A 19,151-nucleotide genomic window follows, 5' to 3' on the forward strand; every position below is an offset into this window, starting at 1 on the left:
AAAGAAAGAAAGAAAGAAAGAGTGTTGGATTTCATCAAATGCTTTTTCTGCATCCTTAGAGATGATCATGTCCTTTTCCTTGGTTCTCGTATTGTGTTATATTGCCTTGATTAATTTTCTAATGTTGAACCATCCCAGCATTCCTGGAATAAATCCCACTTGGTCGTGGAGTATGACTTTTAATGTGCTGTTAGATTCTGTTCACTAGTAGTTGGTTAAGGATTTTTGCATCTATCTTCATAAGAGATTACCCCGTGATTTTCTTTTCTTGTTATGCCTTTGTTTGATTTGGGTATCGGGATGAGTTTGCTGTAGTCTGAATTAGGGAGTATGCTTCCATTTTTTATCTTCTAGAAGCATTTAAGCAATATTAGTATAAATTCTTTTCTATGCATTTGATAGAATTCCCCAGTAAACCCATCTGGTCCAGAACCTTTGTTGCTGTTGGTAGGTTCTTGATTACTGAGTAAGTCATTTCATTTGTTTGGAGTCTGTTGAGACTTTCTATTCCCTCTTGATTAAGTTTAGGAAGGTTGTGTGCTTCTAAGAATTTGTCCATTTCATCTAGATTATCCAGTTTGTTGCCATAGTTGTTCATAATATTCTGTCATAAGTCTCTTTATTTCTCCTGGGTTAGTTATAATGTCTTTTTTATTTTATTTGCATCTTTTCTCTTATTTGTCAGTCTAGCTAAAGATTTGTCAATTTTATTAAACTTTTAAAACAACCAACTCTAGTTTTATTGACTATTAGTTTTCTGTTTTTAATGACGCACTTAACAACAACAACAACAATCCCATTAATTTCTTCACTGAAGAAGAAATTACTTTGTTATTTCCTTTTCTTCTGGCAAGCCTGGTCTTCTCTTTCTAGTTCCTGGAGTGGTTGAGTTAGGCTGTTGATTTGAGATTTTTCATTTTTCATCATGTAGGCATTTATTGCTGTAGGTTTCCTGCTGAGTACTACCTTTGCTACATCCCATAAGGTTTGGTATGTTGTATTTTCATTTGACCCTAGGAAATTTGTAATTCTCTTTAGATTTATTACTTCCCATTGGTAATTTAATAGGGTGTTGTTTAATTTCCATATGTTTATGTATTTCTTGGGGTTTTTCATATTATTGATGTCTAGTTTCATTATGTATGGTCAGAGAAAATATTTTGTTTGATTTCAATCTTTTTAAATTTATCAAGAATTGTTTTGTGACCTAACATGTAATCTATCCTGGAAAATGATCCATGTTCACTGGAGTAGAATGCATATCATGCTGTTTCAGGGTGGGGTGTTCTATACATGTCTGTTAAGTCTAGCTGGTTCATATTGTTAGGTGCATCAAGTCAGTTCTGACTCATAGTGACCATATACACAACAGAATGAAATACTGCCTGGTCCTGAGCCATCCTCACAATCTTGTTATGTTTGAGCCCACTCTTGCTACCACTGTGTCAGTCCATCTTGTTGGGGGACTTCATCTTTTTTGATGACTCTTCACTTTACAAAGCATGATGTTCTTCTCCAGGGATGGGACCCTCCTGACAACATGTCCAAAGTACAAGAGACAAGTCTTGCCATCTTTGCTTCTTTGGCTGTACTTTTCCAAATAGATTTGTTCTTTGGGCAGTCCATGGTACTTTAATTAATTCTTCACAAACACCATAATTAAAATGCATTGATACAGTCTCCTGTATCAATGTAACCAATTTTCACATGCATATGAGATGACTGAAAATACTATGGCTTGGATCATACACACCTTAGTCCTCATAGTGAGATCTCTGCTCGTTAACACTTGGACAAGTTCTTTTGCAGCAGATTTGCTTAATGCAATACATTGTTTCATTTCTTGACTGCTGATTCCCTGAGGATTGATTGTAGATCCAAGCAAAATGAAGTCTTTGACAACTTCAATCACTTCTACATTTCTCATGTTATTTATTAGTCTAGTTGTAAGAATTTTCGTTTTCTTCACATTGAAGAAGGCTGTAGTCTTTGATCTTCATCAGTAAGTATTTTGAGTCCTTTTCCCTTCCAGCAAGCAAGGTAGTGTCATCTGCATTTTTCAGGTTGTTAATGAGTCTTCCTCTAATCCTGATTCTATATGTATAATCCAGCTTCGCAGGTTTGTTTATAATGCCATTCAAGTTCTCTTGTTTCCCTGTGGATTTTCTTTCTAGATGTTCTGTCCAACATCAGAAGTGTTGTATTATTGTAGTACTATCTATTTTACCTTCAATTCTATCAGTGTTTATATATTTAGGTACCCCAATGTTGGGTGCATATATATTTACAATTGTTACACGTTTTTGACTGACCCTTTTATCATTATGTAATGTCCATCATTATCTCTTCTAACAGATTTTGTCTTAAAATTTGCTTCATCTGATATTAATATTACCACCCAAACTCCCTTTCAACTATTATTTGCATGGAATATTTTTTTCCATCCTTTCAGTTTCAACCTATATGTGTCCTTGGATTTAAGGTATGTATCTTTTAAATTCCAAGGCTGGAAATCTTTACGGGAGCAGAAAGCCTCATCTTTCTCCCGCGGAACAGCTGGTAGTTTAGAACTGCTGACTTTGCGGTTCACAGCCTGATTCATAACCACTACACTACCAGAGCTTCTTGGAAACCCTGTACAGGGTCGCTATGAGTCGGAACCGACTCCACAGCGCATAACAACAACAACATCTTTTAAATAGCATATAGTTGGCTCATGTGTGTGTTTTTTGTTTTTTTAATCCATTCTGTCACCCTATGCCTTTTAAATGAAGCATTTTGTCCATTTACATATACTGTATTACTGAAAAGAAATGAGTTACTTCTGCCATTTTGTTATTTGTTTTTTGTGTGTCTTAAGTCTTCCTTATCTTTGTCCTTTACTACTACTTGCTTTTGTAAAAATTGGTTTATTGTAGTGAGTCTTTTTCTTTCCCTTTGTGCATGTTTCTATGTATGTTCTTAGTGGTCATCAGGAATATTACATTTAGCCTCTGATAATTAGAACATTCTAGGGTAAGTTGGTACCAACTCAATTTTAGTAACATAAAATACATTCTGTATACCATTATTTTCCCTTTTTTGTTGTTATCACTATTTACATCTTTATATTTCATGTGCCCTACAACATAGTTTTTTCCTTGCTTTATATGTATTCGCTATTAAAAACAAGGATGACAAAACATTTAGAATTATCAAGCATGAATAGATTACTTGCCCTTGTACTTATTCATGCATTTTCCTTCATAAGGTATCTTTCTTTTTATGTATAGCTTTGAGTTACTTTCTAGTGTCTTTCCGTCCATCTACAGAACTCCTGTTAGTATTTTTTTATAGGGCCAGTCCTGGTGTGGTGCTGTAGAATAAGCACTGGACTGCAAGGTCATTTGAATCGTAAGGTTGGTGGTTCAAACTCACCAGCTGCTCCTTGGAAAGTTTATACAGGGTTGCTATGAGTCAGAAGTGACCTGATGACACTTAACAGCAACAACAATAGCAGCCTAATGGATATGAACTCTCAGTTTCTGTTTGGGAATGTTTTTAATAATTTGGCCTCATTTTTTTTTTTTAATTTTTTATGGTGAATTAGGTGAAGGCTTACAGAGCAGATCATCAGCTTTACATTCAGCAATTCATACACATTTTGCTTCATTTCACTGATTACCATCCCCTCAATGTAACATCTCTTATCCCACTCCCTCCCTGTGTTTCCAGTGTCCATTCCTCTTTCTTTCCTAACATTACCTATCCTTCTTCCTCCCTATTTCCATTCCTACTTCTTTCCTAGCCCTTTCAAGCTTTGTCCTTGGGTAAATGCTGCCCTTTTGATCTCAAATGATTGATTATTCTAAGGTGTGCATACCACACTATTATTATTATTCCCCTTATAGACTTATCTGATGTTGAACTGAAAACTGAAGGGTGACTATGCTATAGTATCAGGGGTTCCACCAGTCTCTAGCTGACCAGTTGTTGTTGCTAAGTGTCATCAAACTAGTTCTGACTCATAGTGACCCTGCATAGGATTTCAGAAGCTGTAAATATTTACAGAAGCAGAAAGCCTCATCTTTCTCCTGCAGAGTGGCTGATGGATTTGAACTGTTGTCCTTGTGCCTAGCAGTCCAGTGCTTACCCTACAGTGCCACCAGCTCTCCTCATCTGACCAGTAAGCCTGGTCTTTTTTATGATTTTGTATTTTGTATTTTGTTCCACATTTCCCCCCACTGTGTCCAAGACCTTCTAATGTGATCCTTTTCAGGGCAGTTGGTAGTGGTAGCCAGGCACTGTCTAGATTTTTCTGGTCTTAGAGTCATGGAAACTGATGTTCATGTGGTTCATTAATCCATTGAACTAATTGTTTCTGTGTGTCTTTGATTTTCATCACTCTTCTTTCCTCCAGACAAGGAGAAACCAATAGTTGTATATTAAGTGACTTCTCCTGAGCTTTTAAGACCTCAGTCACCACTCACCGAAGTAGGATGTAGATCATTGTCTTGGTGAACTATGTTACGCCAATTGACCTTACTGTCCTCAGAGACCAAGGCCCAGGGACTCATTCCCTCAAGGTGTTTGGTTTATATCTAAGAAAATTTCATAACTTTGCCCCCTGTATGCTCCACTACATTCATGGATTTATTTGCAGCAAAGGTAAATACCTCTGTATAAATATTCTCTGTCAAACCTACATACATATTTGTGAGAATACACCCACTCTCCATCTGACATGTGTTTACCGCGCAGATCTATTCATGCATCTACTTACAGATCACCATAAATGCAGGATTGCGTATATTGCAGTATTTGGCTTTGCTGCCTTTAACTCTTGCTCTCCTCACATTGTCTTCCCCTGCCTCTATCATATTTTGTCAACCTTCCTCTTAGTATATATTGTCTTCCTCTTCACTCAAGTAAAATGTGTATTAACTTCTTCCCAAGTTTAAAACAGAGTCTCTTCTGTCTTGAAATCTATTTGACTTCCTCTCCATCTGGAAGTTAGGTAACTACAATATTCCCTGTTTTTACTTTGTAATTGTATTCATTACAAATTGATGATCTTGGTTCCCTATTTTCAGTTTTGTAGATTTATTTTGCTTTGGACACTTCTATATCTGGGTTGATTTCTGGGTGGTATTGTCATGTGTGTTGATCTCAGATTATTGTCTACTATTGTTGGTTCTCTAGCCTTTCTTCCAAGTCTATCTTAGTCTAGGAACTCCCTTTAATATTTTTTGTAAGGTTGGTCTGGTTTATACAAATTTCTTTAATTTCTGTTTATCTGGACTACCTCATTCTTAAAGGATAGTTTTTCTGGGCAAAATGTTGTAGATTGTTTTCTTTTTGTTGTTTTCTTTTAGCACTTTATATCATTCCATTGCTTTCTGGCCTCCAATGTTTCTGTGAATAAATCAGCACCTAATCTTGTTTGGTATCCTTTGTGTGTGATTGTTTGCTTCTTTCTCACTGCTTTCAAAGATCTCTCTTTGTCTTTACTTTTTGATATCCTAACTATAATGTGTCTTGTGTAGATCTCTTTGGATTTATACTGATTGGGGTTCTTTGAGCTTCTTGGATTTTTAGATTCATGTTCTTCTTTATTTTGGGAGAAAATGTTACCATTATTTCTTCAAAGTATTCTTTCTTTCCCTTTCTCTCTCATACTCTCATATCTCCTTCTGTAATTTCTGTGGTGCATATATTAGGTCTTTTTGTTCTCCCATAATTCCATTGAACTGTGCTTAGCTTTCTTGAGCCTCTGGTCTTGTTACTCTTCAGTGTCTGTATTTTTCAATATCTTATCCTCAAATTTATTGATTCTTTCTTCTGCCTGATTAAATCTGTTGGTAAGTCCTTCTGTTGTTTCTTATTTCAGTTATTTTCCCTTTCAGTTCTGTATCAATTTTTGAGATCCTCATTTTATTCATGCATTGTCATCCTTATTAATCCACAGGGTTTTCATTTGTTGATTTTTTTGCAAGTGGATAACCAGGCCTTTCTTCCAAGTCTGTCTTAGTCTAGGAACTCCATTGAAACCTGTTTATCATAGCAACAAACAAGCCTTCACTGACAGATTAGTGGCTTTGCTTGGAATTGAACCCAGGTCTCTCACATGGAACGTGAGAATTCTACCACTTGTTTGCTAAGTAACTCTAAAATGTTATGTAAACCCTTTCTGTATTGGGCTTTTAACCCTCAAAATAATGGCAGAATTGTTATCCATTACACAATAATATACACTTCTTTTAAAACCTCAAAGGAAAGTGTTTGAATAAATGAAAAAAAAAAAAAAAAAACACTCCAGAACTAGGGTTTCAGTTTTCTCTTCCACAACATCTCCACTGTCTTCTAACTTACTGGTGTCCTATGCTGCTGACAAGGCATTAGGCATCTATCTCTGTGCAATTTATAGGCTTGCTTCAGCAGCAACTATGGAAAGCTTCCTCCTCCACCGACTGCCCTGAGAGCAACTTCCAGAGAAATGCTCTTCCTGACCACTTGGTGCCCACTAGAATACCAAGGAAGTTCTGAGACATTGATGGCTCTCTGGCTATAGGCCCTAGTGGAACTCTTAATACTTTCTTTACACAGAAACTTTACCAATTTTTCCCTTTGCCCCTAATCAGTGTCTAAGATTATGCTTCCAAGAAGAATGAAGATTGAAGATTGTAGCAGGTGGGAAAACATAGTCATTGTTTGAGGTTTGCAAATTAGGCTTTTCATAACCAAACCTCTTTATTCTGGATGCAGCTGCCTATTAGAGGAGAGGTCAGGAAGTTCAAGAAAGAAATGCCCAAGATTAGTTTTCTAGACCTTACTCCATGCCCATTGCACTTTTTCACTAAAAAAAAAGGCCACAGGCTGCCATATCATGCTGTTTCCTTTAAGTCACTGATCAGTAGGACCTGATGAGTCTCCGCTTGCCTCTGTGACTTAATAGTCTCAACTCATCCACCCTGAAATAGTTCACTTTCCAAACACCTTGTGCTTTATCATTCTCCATGTTTAAAGAACCTGGCAAAAAGACAGAAATACAAAGTTCTAATAGTGACACTCATGTCCAAGATAGAAGACACTGAGTCTTGAGAAAGGTGATGAAGGGGTAACCATGATCTAATTATTTCTACAAAAATAATAAGTACATTAATAAGAATAAGAAACAAGCATTTACTTAGCACCTACTGTGCACACTATGCAATAGGTGACACATAGAAGAGTAGCACCTGTTTCTATGCTGTGTGAGCTCACAGTTCAGCAAGGAATATAGATACATGCAAAAATTAACAAAACACAAAGTACTCTACCATAGAGACAATTGTTGTGACTATTTCAGGAATATAGTGGAAGCAGAAATCCACTCTGACAATCGATAAAAATTTCTTGGAAGAGGTAAGAGTTAAGCTAGACCTTAAAAGAGGAGTAGGATGCCAGCAGATGAAAACAGTGGAGAAGGACATTCCAGACTGCAGGGGTAGTTTGAAGTAAGTCATGGAGTTGAGGAAGTGGTTGGCATTTTGAATAATTATTAGTTAGTCAACCAATGTGACTATAATATGGGTTGGGGACAAGGATGTGTAGGACCTGAGGCTAGCAAGATAAATTGGAAGCATATTGGGCGGGGGATGCCAAATTGAGTTTTGTCTTTTTTTCTTCCTGCTGTCCCCACTATTGAGGGTCTTTGAGTAGGAAAATGCCAGAACCATATTTGGCTTTATAAAAGAGAGCACTGGAGCCACTGTGCTAAAGGTAGGAAGGCAGCAAGACCTGGTGAGGGTAAGGAGAACTGGAATTAGAGCCAAAGAAGTGAAAATGACCAAGAGGTGACAAACAGAAGAGACATTCGAGAAGCTGTAGTCATTTAAGAATGGTTGCTAACATATTCCAAAGAAAGCAGAGGTGAGCTGAGAGGCTAGGTTGTTATTATAAAGCAGATCAGGGTGACAAACAGAAAGACTGTCCATTGGTCCAGAGGCTAAATGGACATCTTATTAATCCAGAGAGGGTTTTTCTCCTCCCCAGAATGCCCACAGAGTCTCTGGGTGTACAATAAATGTTCAGGACTGCTAACCAAAAGGTTGGAGGTTCAACAACCAAAGATATCTTCGAAGAAATGCATAGTGATATTCTTTCCAAAAATTAGCCTTTGAAAGCTTTATGGAACACAGTTCTATTCTGACACAAATCAGGTCACTATGAGTCAAAATTGATTCAAGGGCAACTGGTTTACAATGACCACAGTGATTCCAACCAACGGTCAGCTTTGCCTGCACGGGACATCAATATACAAGATTCCCAGGCATGGATCTTCAGACTGGCAGTTTCAGAACTCCTGAGAAGATTTTAAACCCAGTCCCAGGCATTTTCCCAGGAGAGTCTAACCTAGCAGGTCTGAGATATGGAATCCCTGGGTGGTCTAAATGGTTAGGCACTAGACAAAAGGTTGTTAGTTCAAACTCACTCAGCGTCTCCTTGGAAGGCAGGCCTGGCGATCTGGTTTTGAAAGTGACAGCCTTGACAACTCCTATGAAGCACAGTGCTACTTCTGATACACACAGGGTCACCATAAATAGGGGTTGGGATTACCTTGATAGCAACTAATAACAACAGAGTTGAGATAGGACCTAAACACCTGTAATTATAACGCTCCCCTAGGCAATTCTGATGCACAAGTGCATTGGGGATCTGTTGTGGGACCTTATTATTGTGTCATGAAATGTTGGATAGAAAACATGGGGTCAACATTTACTCTTGCTAATGAATAGTATGATGGCTTGAGATTGTGGGTTTTGATCTCCCAGCAAAGCCTCTTACTCATATATGACCTTCATTGAATTCTTTACTTTATTCTATACCCAAACTCTGATTCTCAGCCAACAAGGAGATGGGAGAGGCTGACTGTTTAGAGAGCCCCTGATCATCCCCAAAGGACAATGCACACACATATCGGCATTTTCACCCTTGTCCTCGGCTGGTTGTATCATAGGATGCCATAAGAGCATCTGATAGCAAGGTGATTTGAGTCTTTAGGAAACAGGCCACATAATAAATAATACTATGAACTTAACACCAGGCTTGTACACCATTCATAACACTTTAACTTCTGTATCACTTTTATTTCTCAGAATAATCATACAGTACAGAGGTTGTTGTTAAATGCCGTTGAGTCAGTTCTGACCCATAGCGACCCTGTGTAGGGTTTCCAAGGAGTGGCTGGTGAGCTTGAACTTCCACCCTTGCAGTTCAAACCAACTTTGCAGTCCAGTGCATTAACCCACAGCGCCACACCAGGAAGTACTAAATACTTCCCTTAGACACAGTACGGGCACTCATGCCTGTCCAAGTCCTCCCAAATGCCCAAATGCCACATCCACTTTGCTTCTGTGCCATAATGGAGAAGGATAATATAAAGGAATTTTTCTCTCCTTGTAAAAGAGAAAACAAGGCTGAGGGGGCAGGGTGGGGTGGGGAGGGTGTGTGTGCAACTACTGAAACACACCTCACTCATATGGCAATCACTGCATTGTTTTTCCTGTTGAAACACCCTGTTGGTTTTTAAATCCCTTTAAACCTACTCAGCACCTGTATGGCCCAGGTCCAAGAATTATTACGGAACCCCTTGCTCTCTCTATCTAGCCACTGAGGAGTTTCTTATAATGGTTACAGGCCCTTAGTTGAGTTGAAAATTTTAGAACCTTCTAAAGTTTATTTCTTCATATAGAAGATACTAGCATGAAATGCTGAGACCTACCTTTTATTATTCTTATTGTTTTTAATTACGTTGGGTATGCTAGTTTTCCTGCTGGATAAAATAATACCATAGCACGAGCTTGTATCATTCTTCTTTGAAGATTCCTTCTGAACTATTGCGTTAAAGAGAGAGCAGAGGGAGGGTGCTTGGCATATTCCCCACTTCAAGGAAGTGGGGTACCAGTCAGAAGCTTTGTTGTTAAGTGCCTTCGTGTCGGTTCCGACTCATAGCGACCCTCTATAGGGTTTCTGAGAATGGCAGATGAGTTTGAACCTCTGACCTTGTGGTTCAAACCGACCTTGCGGTCCAACACATTATCCCACAGCGCCACAGCAGCTTAGGGTATGTGATATGAACTCGCTGCAGGACAAGAACTGAGGCTGAAAACATAATGAGAACTTCCCAGAAAATTCATTATAACAAAGCATAATGTGAGCTCACTGGGCATAAAAATAGGCTGAAGGAAAGTGACTCCCACATAAGACCTAATTAAATACTTTGATGTCAGAAAACAGAGCGGGGAGGGTGGAAAATCAAATCAGACCAATTTGCAGGACCTAAATTCAAATGGAAAGAAGAAATATTACTTCTCTTTCTCTCTCTCCTGCTCCTGCTCTCCTTTTCTTCCTTTGCCTTGAAGCAAGAATAAGATTCAGAAACAATGGGCTGTAAATTCTTCAGCCAATTAGTCCAGTGACTTACTACTGTTTATAATGCACAGAATGTCACAGTCTGTTTTGCAGCCGCCCCAAGTTGGTTTGTTAATAACAGGAAGCTAGCACTTCTCAGTACAGTGGATCAGCTACACGTGAAAATAAATGCAAAAAACCTGGAGGGGAATAGCAGCAGACCGAGAGTAGCCTTGATTTAATTTAACATTTGGGGGTCCACACACAAATGAGCATTTTAGTAGGCTTCATGGTGGAAGTTGCTGTCATTTGTAAAATATTCTGGCCAATTAGCTAATAGTGTGCTTGGATTTCTCCTGTTTTGATACAGTAATACTAAGTACATTGTGAAGCCCAATTATACAAATCATCCCCATATGCCATACCAGTCTCTCTTTATGAACTGTGTTTATAAATCCTGTGTGAGGAAATGTGTACTTCAGCAATTTAGACCATGTGTAAAAACATAGCCAATGGGATTGTCAAGAAAACAAGTTCCAGCCTAGGAAATCCTAATGTGTTTCACTAGAATAACAGGAGGGTGCCGCCGAGTGCAATGCTCTGCTCAAATACATATCGCTTTATAGTGTTGAACCTATTTAGGGCTTCCGTGTCATTTTCTGTTGTTTTGTTCTTCTTTGCTTTTAGGATCCAACCTGGGAGTTTTTGAGAAAATTTGGGATTGGTCTTCTCTCGGGGACAATAGCCTCAGTCATGAACATCCCTTTTGATGTTGCCAAAAGTAGGATTCAAGGGCCTCAGCCAGTTCCTGGACAGATCAAGTACAGAACCTGTTTTAAAACAATGGCAACCATCTACCAGGAAGAAGGGTAACACATTCTTATTTAATAAATATGTAAAGCTTGGGTATTGTTAAAACCGCACTGTACTTCCATTTGGATGACAGACATTGTTATTAAGTGTCCTGCACTCAGTTCTAACTCATAGCCACCCTGTATAGGATTCCTGAGGAACAGCTGGTGGTTTCGAACCACTGATCTTGTGGTTAGTAGTACAGTGCTTATCCTATAGTGCCAGACTAGGATTATATTGTACTTCATTTTGATGACAGACAGGCCCTTCTAAATTAGGTGTGTGTCTCATAAACTCTGAAGAATGTATGATAAACTTTGCAAGAAAGTCCCATTAATGAGATACTGGCAAAACTGAAAGCCATAATCATCCAATACGCTGTATACTTGCCTTAGAATATTAAGGTGAACAGCTTACTTGTCAGTTTGCAGAATGTGCTGTTGCATATTATATGCCCTGTTAGTAGATGCAATGGTGGGGTAGGTAGGCTGGCCCACTGGACTGCTAACTACAATGCCAGTGGTTCAAACGCCTCAGCCGCTCCTCAGAAACTTTATACATGGTCACTATGGGTTGGAACCGGCTTGATGATACTAAACAACAATTAGTATGTGATTGTTATAGTCTGACTGTAAATCTAATCAAAATTCATCTAATTATATGAGAATTCTGTGAAAATGTTTTTTTTTATTTTTAAAGAATATGCCTTTTTTTCTGACAGTTTTTTTCTTTTTTTTTTCCCTTTACCCCTCCTCACCCACATCTTAGTCTCAAGTAGACAAGTAATATTTTATTATTTTGATCTAAACTGCATCATATTTCCTAATGGGAAGACTGGGTTTGTGGTCTTTTAAATTCAATTACAAAAGTCACTTTGTCCATATAAACAGCTGTCTTGAAAATAAGACCTGTCCTGAAAGCAAAAACCATTTCGCTGATGAAAGTCTTGTTTCTGATTGGACAAGATCAGCATAGTTTGAGTAATAAAGAATTGATTAACTCTTTCCCTTCATCCTATTTATTGCAGAGAATACAAAGCCAGATACTGTCTGGATTGGGATATGTGTAATTTTTTTTTTTTTTCTGAGTCAACACTGTCAATAAAGCTGAGGTACAACTCTGTTTTATTTTCATAATAAGAATGTTGCTCTTTCCTTTCTGACTATAGGTTTTTTGCTTTGTACAAAGGTCTGATTCCCAAGATTATGAGACTTGGACCAGGTAATGGGGTTTTTAAATAATTTATATCCTTCCTTCTTTGTTCTAGTACTTCTTTGTTTCTTACTTTTATCTGTCAACAATGTAATAAAAACTTAACACTGTGAAAGACAGAAGACTTGGGGCTATAAACTTGTCTATGACTATTCAAGATACTGAAGCATCCATTGGAAATGTTCTACCTTTGTTTATAAACTGCTGCTTATGAACTTTGTCCTGGTGTGGTGCTGTGGGTTAATGCATTGGACTGAAAAGTCAGTTTGAACTGCAAGACCAGCGGTTCAAGCTCAGCAGACGCTCCTTAGAAACCCTATATAGGGTCACAATGGGTTGGAACTCAGTGACACTTAACAACAGCAACATGACCTTGCTTGAGGCTGATAGGAGCTAAATACTGACTGAAGTCAGTAGGAAAGGATCCGCAGACAGTTTTCTGAGTTTGACAGTGGCATCTTTCTCAAGGGAAGGATTTTCATTGGATGAGGGGGCAGCCCAACAAAAGCTTCTCTGGTGCTCCTAGTTCACTGTTGCTCTGGCTAAACTTAATTTCAAAAGTAAAAGAAGAGTGCAACTTGCCTTCATGAACAGAAACAGCCACTTGTCTTCACAGCCACTTCAGGAGAGTGGTGAAGCCACAGTCTGGCCCTCACCTTTCCTGGCATGACTGTGGAGCCTTTTGGCTCAGGGTCTTACCTCAGGATGCTAGTCCCCAAAATCAACCAGCTGCCATTCCCACAGGGAGAGTTAGCTGCCTCTATGTAAAACAGATAAGAAACTAACTGCTGCAAACTCAACTGTCTGGGCAAATACTCTTGAATTATAAGCAGCCTGATGAATAAGTACATAAGTATGCAATAGGCCACACATTTTGCTTTTTGTTTTTCAGTCAGGCCACACTCACCTACTTTAGACAGACATCCTGGTAAGCTTCCCTGGAACCTTCTCCCATTCCTCCCATTTTCTCCTTTTCCAACATCCTCTACTCCTTCCACAGTCACATGGCATGCATATTTATCTTTAGCTCTCAGCCCAATGAACTAGCATTTCTACCACCCTGAGATAAAGAATAACAGTCTGTGAACTGAAGCTGGTGAACAGTTCACACTTTCATGTATTTAGAAAGTACTTCCACAATTCCCTATCCTCCTAACAAAACCTTCCTAGGCATTTCAGCATGGATATGGTTTCATATTTGAGATTCAAATCTACCTCCGGTTAGTCATTGGCCTGTATATAAAAACTAACCCAATAATAAAAAATGCTAGGACTTTAGTGTATCTCGGAAAATATATGATATTTTCCTTCACCACACAGTAAAAACCTACTAGTAGGCCTAGTGTTAGAGAAATATCATAGAACTATCCCTAAACTAGCTATTCTCAGAAGAGAATGAGCCCAAAAAGGGTAGTGACCAGGGAAAGTGTAACTAAAATAGCAATTGACTGGAACCTTATTTCAAAGCTTTTAAATAATCTGACCCCAAATTTTATAGAGGCTTGCAAATTTTTTGCATGACGTGTTCTGAATTGCTGTGGTGTTGAATCCAATGAAAAGGGTTATTGGGAACTTATGTTGTTGTTGTTGTTAAGTGCCGTCAAGTCGGTTCCGACCCATAGCGACCCTGTACTAAAACAAATTGGAAATCTTATCCAAGAACCTTATTCCAAAAAGGCGAATCCTAGCATCTTCAAAGGAAAGAAAGGTGGAAAGAAAGTTAGAAAGACAAATTCAGGGTAAAAAAATTTTAAAAACACAATAAAGAAAAGAAAGGTACCCTGAATTTTATTCTTTGATTTGGAGAAGCATTTACTCTAATACCATCTTATTTTTTAACAGCCTAGCAGCTTTATATGGCTAATGATCAGGTACCTCACCCACAAAAGGAGACTCTTGAAGTTTGTGGTTTAAACTTCTCATATCACTTAGCTACCAAAGACTCTAATTCTGCATGTTCTTGTCTTAGACTGTGACCTGTTAATAAGAGTAAAAGCAGCTCTGACATACATGTTAGCACCCTCGGTTATATGTCCTTTTGTGTTTGCCAGAGCTTAAAGAGGGGTACAAGGAGCTCTGGTAGTGTTGTGGTTACGAATCAGGCTGTGAACTGCAAGGTCAGCAGTTCGAAACTACCAGCCGTTCCACAGGAGAAAGATGAGGCTTTCTGCTCCCGTAAAGATTTACAGCCTCGGAAACCCTGTACAGGGTCGCTATGGGTCAGAACCGACTCCACGGCACATAACAACAACAAAAGAAGGGTAAGGCAGCTGAGAGGAGTGTAATAAAACAGTGTCTTCATGAGTTAAAAATGAAAATTACAAGCAGACAATCATCTTATGTATATGGTTATACAAGCATGTGCATCCTATAGATTAAAGAAAGTAAGAAAAGAGCATATGGCATTAGGTACAAGATAACTAAGATCGAAATCAAATTCTATTTGTTTCCAAAGTCAGCAAGTCATCTCTAAGTCATGCTCAGTATGTTTGTCCACATTTTGATTTTGTAATATTTTTCATGCAGTTCCACATGAACAGATAGCACAAGACAAGTGCTATCACCACATCAAATAGAGCACAAACTCATCCACATACAAGTGTTGCTCCCAATGGCTATTCAGCAGTCTCAGTGCCTATTTTCCTGTAGGGTATTCCTGTTCACATACTGCACAGCAAGCCTCTTTGCAGCCAGTTACATAACTCTTCGCTTCCAAGACAAATAATGGTCTCATGCCACCCAGCCCCTTCTACCAAATTTTCAAGTTCAATCTATATAGATCTGAGGCAGAGAGATGAATGAAAGCTATCTTTCAAACTCCTTTTAAGTTTTCAATACAGTTAAAAAAATATATTTTGAAGGTATTTTTCACATTGCAATCTGGTTTGAAAGCTGTAAGAGTAAACCAGACTCATCCCTCAGGCCAAGCACCATTTTAGAGATTGCCTCCTTGAATGTAAGTAAGACCAAATTATGTATTGAAAAAGATACATATTTTGCCAACATACGAAGAATTTGAAGATTTCTGTTCACAAGAAAGCTGAATGCCCTTACATGACTAAATATGTCTATATTTATTTACCTTTTAAAATGAAAAGTAACTGAATAAAGAATCTGATGAGAAATAAGAATTTGATTTTACCCTAAGAATTTTCCACAATTGTTTGATAGATAGATGATAGATAGATAGATAGATAGATAGATGATAGATAGATAGATAGATAGATAGATAGATAGATGATAGATAGATAGATAGATAGATAGATAGATAGATGATAGATAGATAGATAGATGTGTTGGAGTTCCAGAACTGTTGTTTAGATAAGCTGCATGGAGCTTTATGAATTCAGAAATCCGGTAGGAAAATGCTGATATTTCACAAGATTGATGACAAACAGCCAGTCCTTTTCTTTTCTAGGTGGTGCAGTGATGCTGCTGGTTTATGAATACACGTATTCATGGCTTCAGGAGAACTGGTGATTGCCTACAAAGTGTCTTCCCTCCTTGAGATAAAAGTGTATTTGCTAAGCAGCAACATGAAGAGGAGAAAAACTAATCAGCCAAGTTGAGCATGCAATTATAAAGGGGGAAACAGTTTAGGTGAAAAACAGCATATTTTGATAGTTTAAACATATCCGTAGATACATTAAGACTTTAGTTTGGGCTGTATATGTAAAACTGAAAGAATAAAAATTATATAAAGCAATGAGGTATAAAAATTGAATATAAAATAGCATAGAAGTCAGATATACTTTAAAAAAGCAATCTAAGTTTGTCACATGCTCCTCTTACATTGTTTCACAATGAACATTATTCATTGTATGGATAATTAAATTTTCCTAAGAGGTCAAGAAATGTTTAAATTAAATGCTTGACAATAAATCTTTGGTGGCCAGATTTTAAAGACTTATTCAAAGAAAAATTGGATAAAAAATTTGAACAGTTTTTTCTAAGTAAGAAATAATAAAGGGCACAAGAAAAATGTTTTAAAGTGTGCTAACATGGCCTTTAAAAAATTTTTTTGGTACAATGCTAGAAATATAAATCTGTTGAATTTTTTTTTTTTTTTAGTAATATAAAGCATGAAATTATATTGAACTACTTTCCTTCACATTGTTGTCTTTGAAGACAAGTTCTATGGCTGAAATTTCTTCATTTTAAATCACAAATTGGAACTACTTCTTGCTCCCATTTTTGCTGTCTGTATTTGCATCCAAATATCTTTCTTTGTTCAGTATCCTTACCTATATCAATCTTAAAGAAGAATATGTAGTAGAAAACTACATTTCTAGGTTATTAGTTTGAAGTGATAGCTCAAGTGTGAAGTCTATTATATACAATGTTTTATTATGAAAGGGAAAACTTTTTAAAATAGAAGTACATTGTTAACATTTGCAAGGATACCTGTGTTAACATGCATTCCAAAAAAATATCTTCTTGGTCTTGATAGAAGCATCCTATCCTGACCCCTAAAAAGATGCTACTTAAGTAGCTAAAGTCTATATCTGCATATTCTAGATGGCACCAGTTCTTAACTACCACCCTGGAATATTTCTACTATGTAGAAATTTTACTAAAGGATTTTGAAAATAAAATAATAAAAGATAACATGATAATTATTACTTTTTATTAATTTAGAGCATTCCAAGTATAAAAATAAAAGGCTTTTAGACATACTGTATATACATACACAGCCTTCTGTTGTACATCCTTTCCAAGTGTTTTTTAATTTATATTTCAGCCCAATATTCAATAAGAGGATTACTAAAAGCAGAAAAACTAAGGAGGAAAACAAAAAAAAAAAAAAACGTGTCTTTTTTGCACAACTGCATTCTGTCCTTGTAGGTAGTCCTGTGAAAGTCCTACCTGCACAGAGGCCATGAAATGAAACCTTTAACCTCTCCACGTGGATGGGATAGAATAGGATCTCTGAAGAGTGCATTTGCCAGTTTTAAAACAACACTGTTACCCTCTGAGACACAGAGAAGATATGCCAACATTAACCAACAATAATAGCTTTTTAAAATTAAACAATCCCAACCCCAGATCCCATCCCATTTTCCATCTCTTATTTTTTAAAGTGGCTTTAAAGAATAATTTGCTTTGAATAGCAAATGGCATTTGGGCTTTCTGTTGCCTTTTAAATTTTACTCCATGAGAATTCACTGTTGTTAAGACAAGACTGGTGAGGGGCGGGGGAAGGGTGGAAGAAAACCTTGGTAGCATTGATATTAGGTGATACAAGAGCCAGTAAAAATATTATAAATAGCATAATAACAAGAGATTCCTTAACTTAGATAAAGAAACTTAACAGTTGTGTTTCATACAAACAATTGATTTCTTTCTTTCTTTCTTTAAGACTCCTATAGCCACCTAAACACATTTGACAAGGAAGAATTCAGTACCTCATATCAGTTTTGCTGGACAGGAGAGTCCCTGTACAGTGTGGTTTAAAGTTTCCACCAAAATATTGTACTGGTCCTTTTGGTTCATTCGGTTTATAGTCTATTTTCTCACCAGACTGGGAACTCCAGATGTCATTGAGAGTTTTATAAGATCAAAGGAAGACTATGGCCCTGAGAGTTCCTCTGCTTCTTCTTCTCCTGAAGTTATAATCCTCTGTTTGTAGCACTGAATTTCGGTTGCTTTAGAAATAAAATGCAGTTCAAAGTTCTCTGTAAGATATCTGCTGCTTGGAAAAAGCAGTTCCTTGAACTTAACTTGTGTGTCAGAAATCTCCTTACTGTTTATATCTTAGTGATTTCAAAAACCTAGCTAATCTAGCCATCTGAGTTTCAAATAAAGCCATGAAACCGATGTGGCAGAACTGGATTGCCCATGTAGACCGTGCACAGCACAGACAAGAAGAAATCAAAATGACCTAACAAATGCATGCTCAACATCCATACCTAGTGATGTGCCCTTTTACCTATTGCACAGAATTAACACCAAAAATAACCCGCAATATATTAACAATTCCAATAGATGAATTGTACCAAAAATTTTAAAGGTATTTTCAAGCCTATATTGCCAAGCAAGGAAGAACTTTCTAAACAGAAGAGATTAAAAAAAAAAAAAAAAGACAACAACAACAAAACTGTAGAATTATGCCCAAGAAAATCAGTTGTTTTAAAATACAACATATAAGCACATACTCACGCATGAGCACACACACACATACACATACCCCACAGCTCGATTATTAACACTAAGGATAAGAATAAACTGGTTTAGAAAGATTATCCATTAAACTGTCCTGTAACTCCAAAAATGACTAAGGGTAGTTTGTTAAAATTAAATAGCATTTGTATTTCTAATACCACCACCACTGCCTACACATGAAGTATGCTTCTGTACAACAATGTAAACTTCACAGCAAGCCATTTTTACATTCATTAGAGCAGAATTTTACATTTTCCTTAAATTACAATGTAATTTTGGGCTGAAATTGCGGAACACACAGGTAAGCCAACAATAACAGTACAATTTCGTTTCACAGTGGTTTTCTCAACATAAAGTTCATTTTAAGTGTCTTTGCAAAGCATTTCACATTAAACTTAAGTTTCTAAGTGACTTCCTTTAGAGCCTTCTTGTTCAGACATTTTCCACCCTCTTGTCTTTTTACGCTTGGCATGTGTGTTGTTTAATTAGGATACAAAATGGGCGACTGGCTTGTTTTATCTGCTTTTTTGAGTCCTCTGCTGTAGAAAAAAAAA

At 37.3% G+C, this 19,151-nt stretch overlaps 1 protein-coding gene across 2 annotated transcripts in view; it reads left to right on the forward strand.

Annotated features, from left to right (window-relative positions):
* Nucleotides 1-18,505, forward strand: part of SLC25A21 (solute carrier family 25 (mitochondrial oxoadipate carrier), member 21) — a 367,602-nt gene extending 349,097 nt beyond the window's left edge. Inside the window, exons 7-10 of one of the 2 annotated variants that reach the window (XM_006835332.1) lie at nt 11,059-11,240; nt 12,392-12,444; nt 15,854-15,911; nt 17,956-18,505. In XM_006835332.1, coding sequence (XP_006835395.1) covers nt 11,059-11,240; nt 12,392-12,444; nt 15,854-15,911; nt 17,956 — 294 coding nt within the window. In that variant the 3' untranslated portion in view covers nt 17,957-18,505. Of the gene's footprint in view, nt 1-11,058; nt 11,241-12,391; nt 12,445-15,853; nt 15,999-17,955 lie in introns of those variants that run through there. The other variant, XM_006835331.1, reaches the window with a different exon arrangement.
* The last annotated feature ends 646 nt before the right edge of the window (nt 18,506-19,151 follow it).

This window comes from Chrysochloris asiatica, unplaced genomic scaffold (assembly GCF_000296735.1).
Source record: "Chrysochloris asiatica unplaced genomic scaffold, ChrAsi1.0 scaffold00017, whole genome shotgun sequence".
In the NCBI taxonomy this organism is placed as follows: domain Eukaryota; kingdom Metazoa; phylum Chordata; class Mammalia; order Afrosoricida; family Chrysochloridae; genus Chrysochloris; species Chrysochloris asiatica.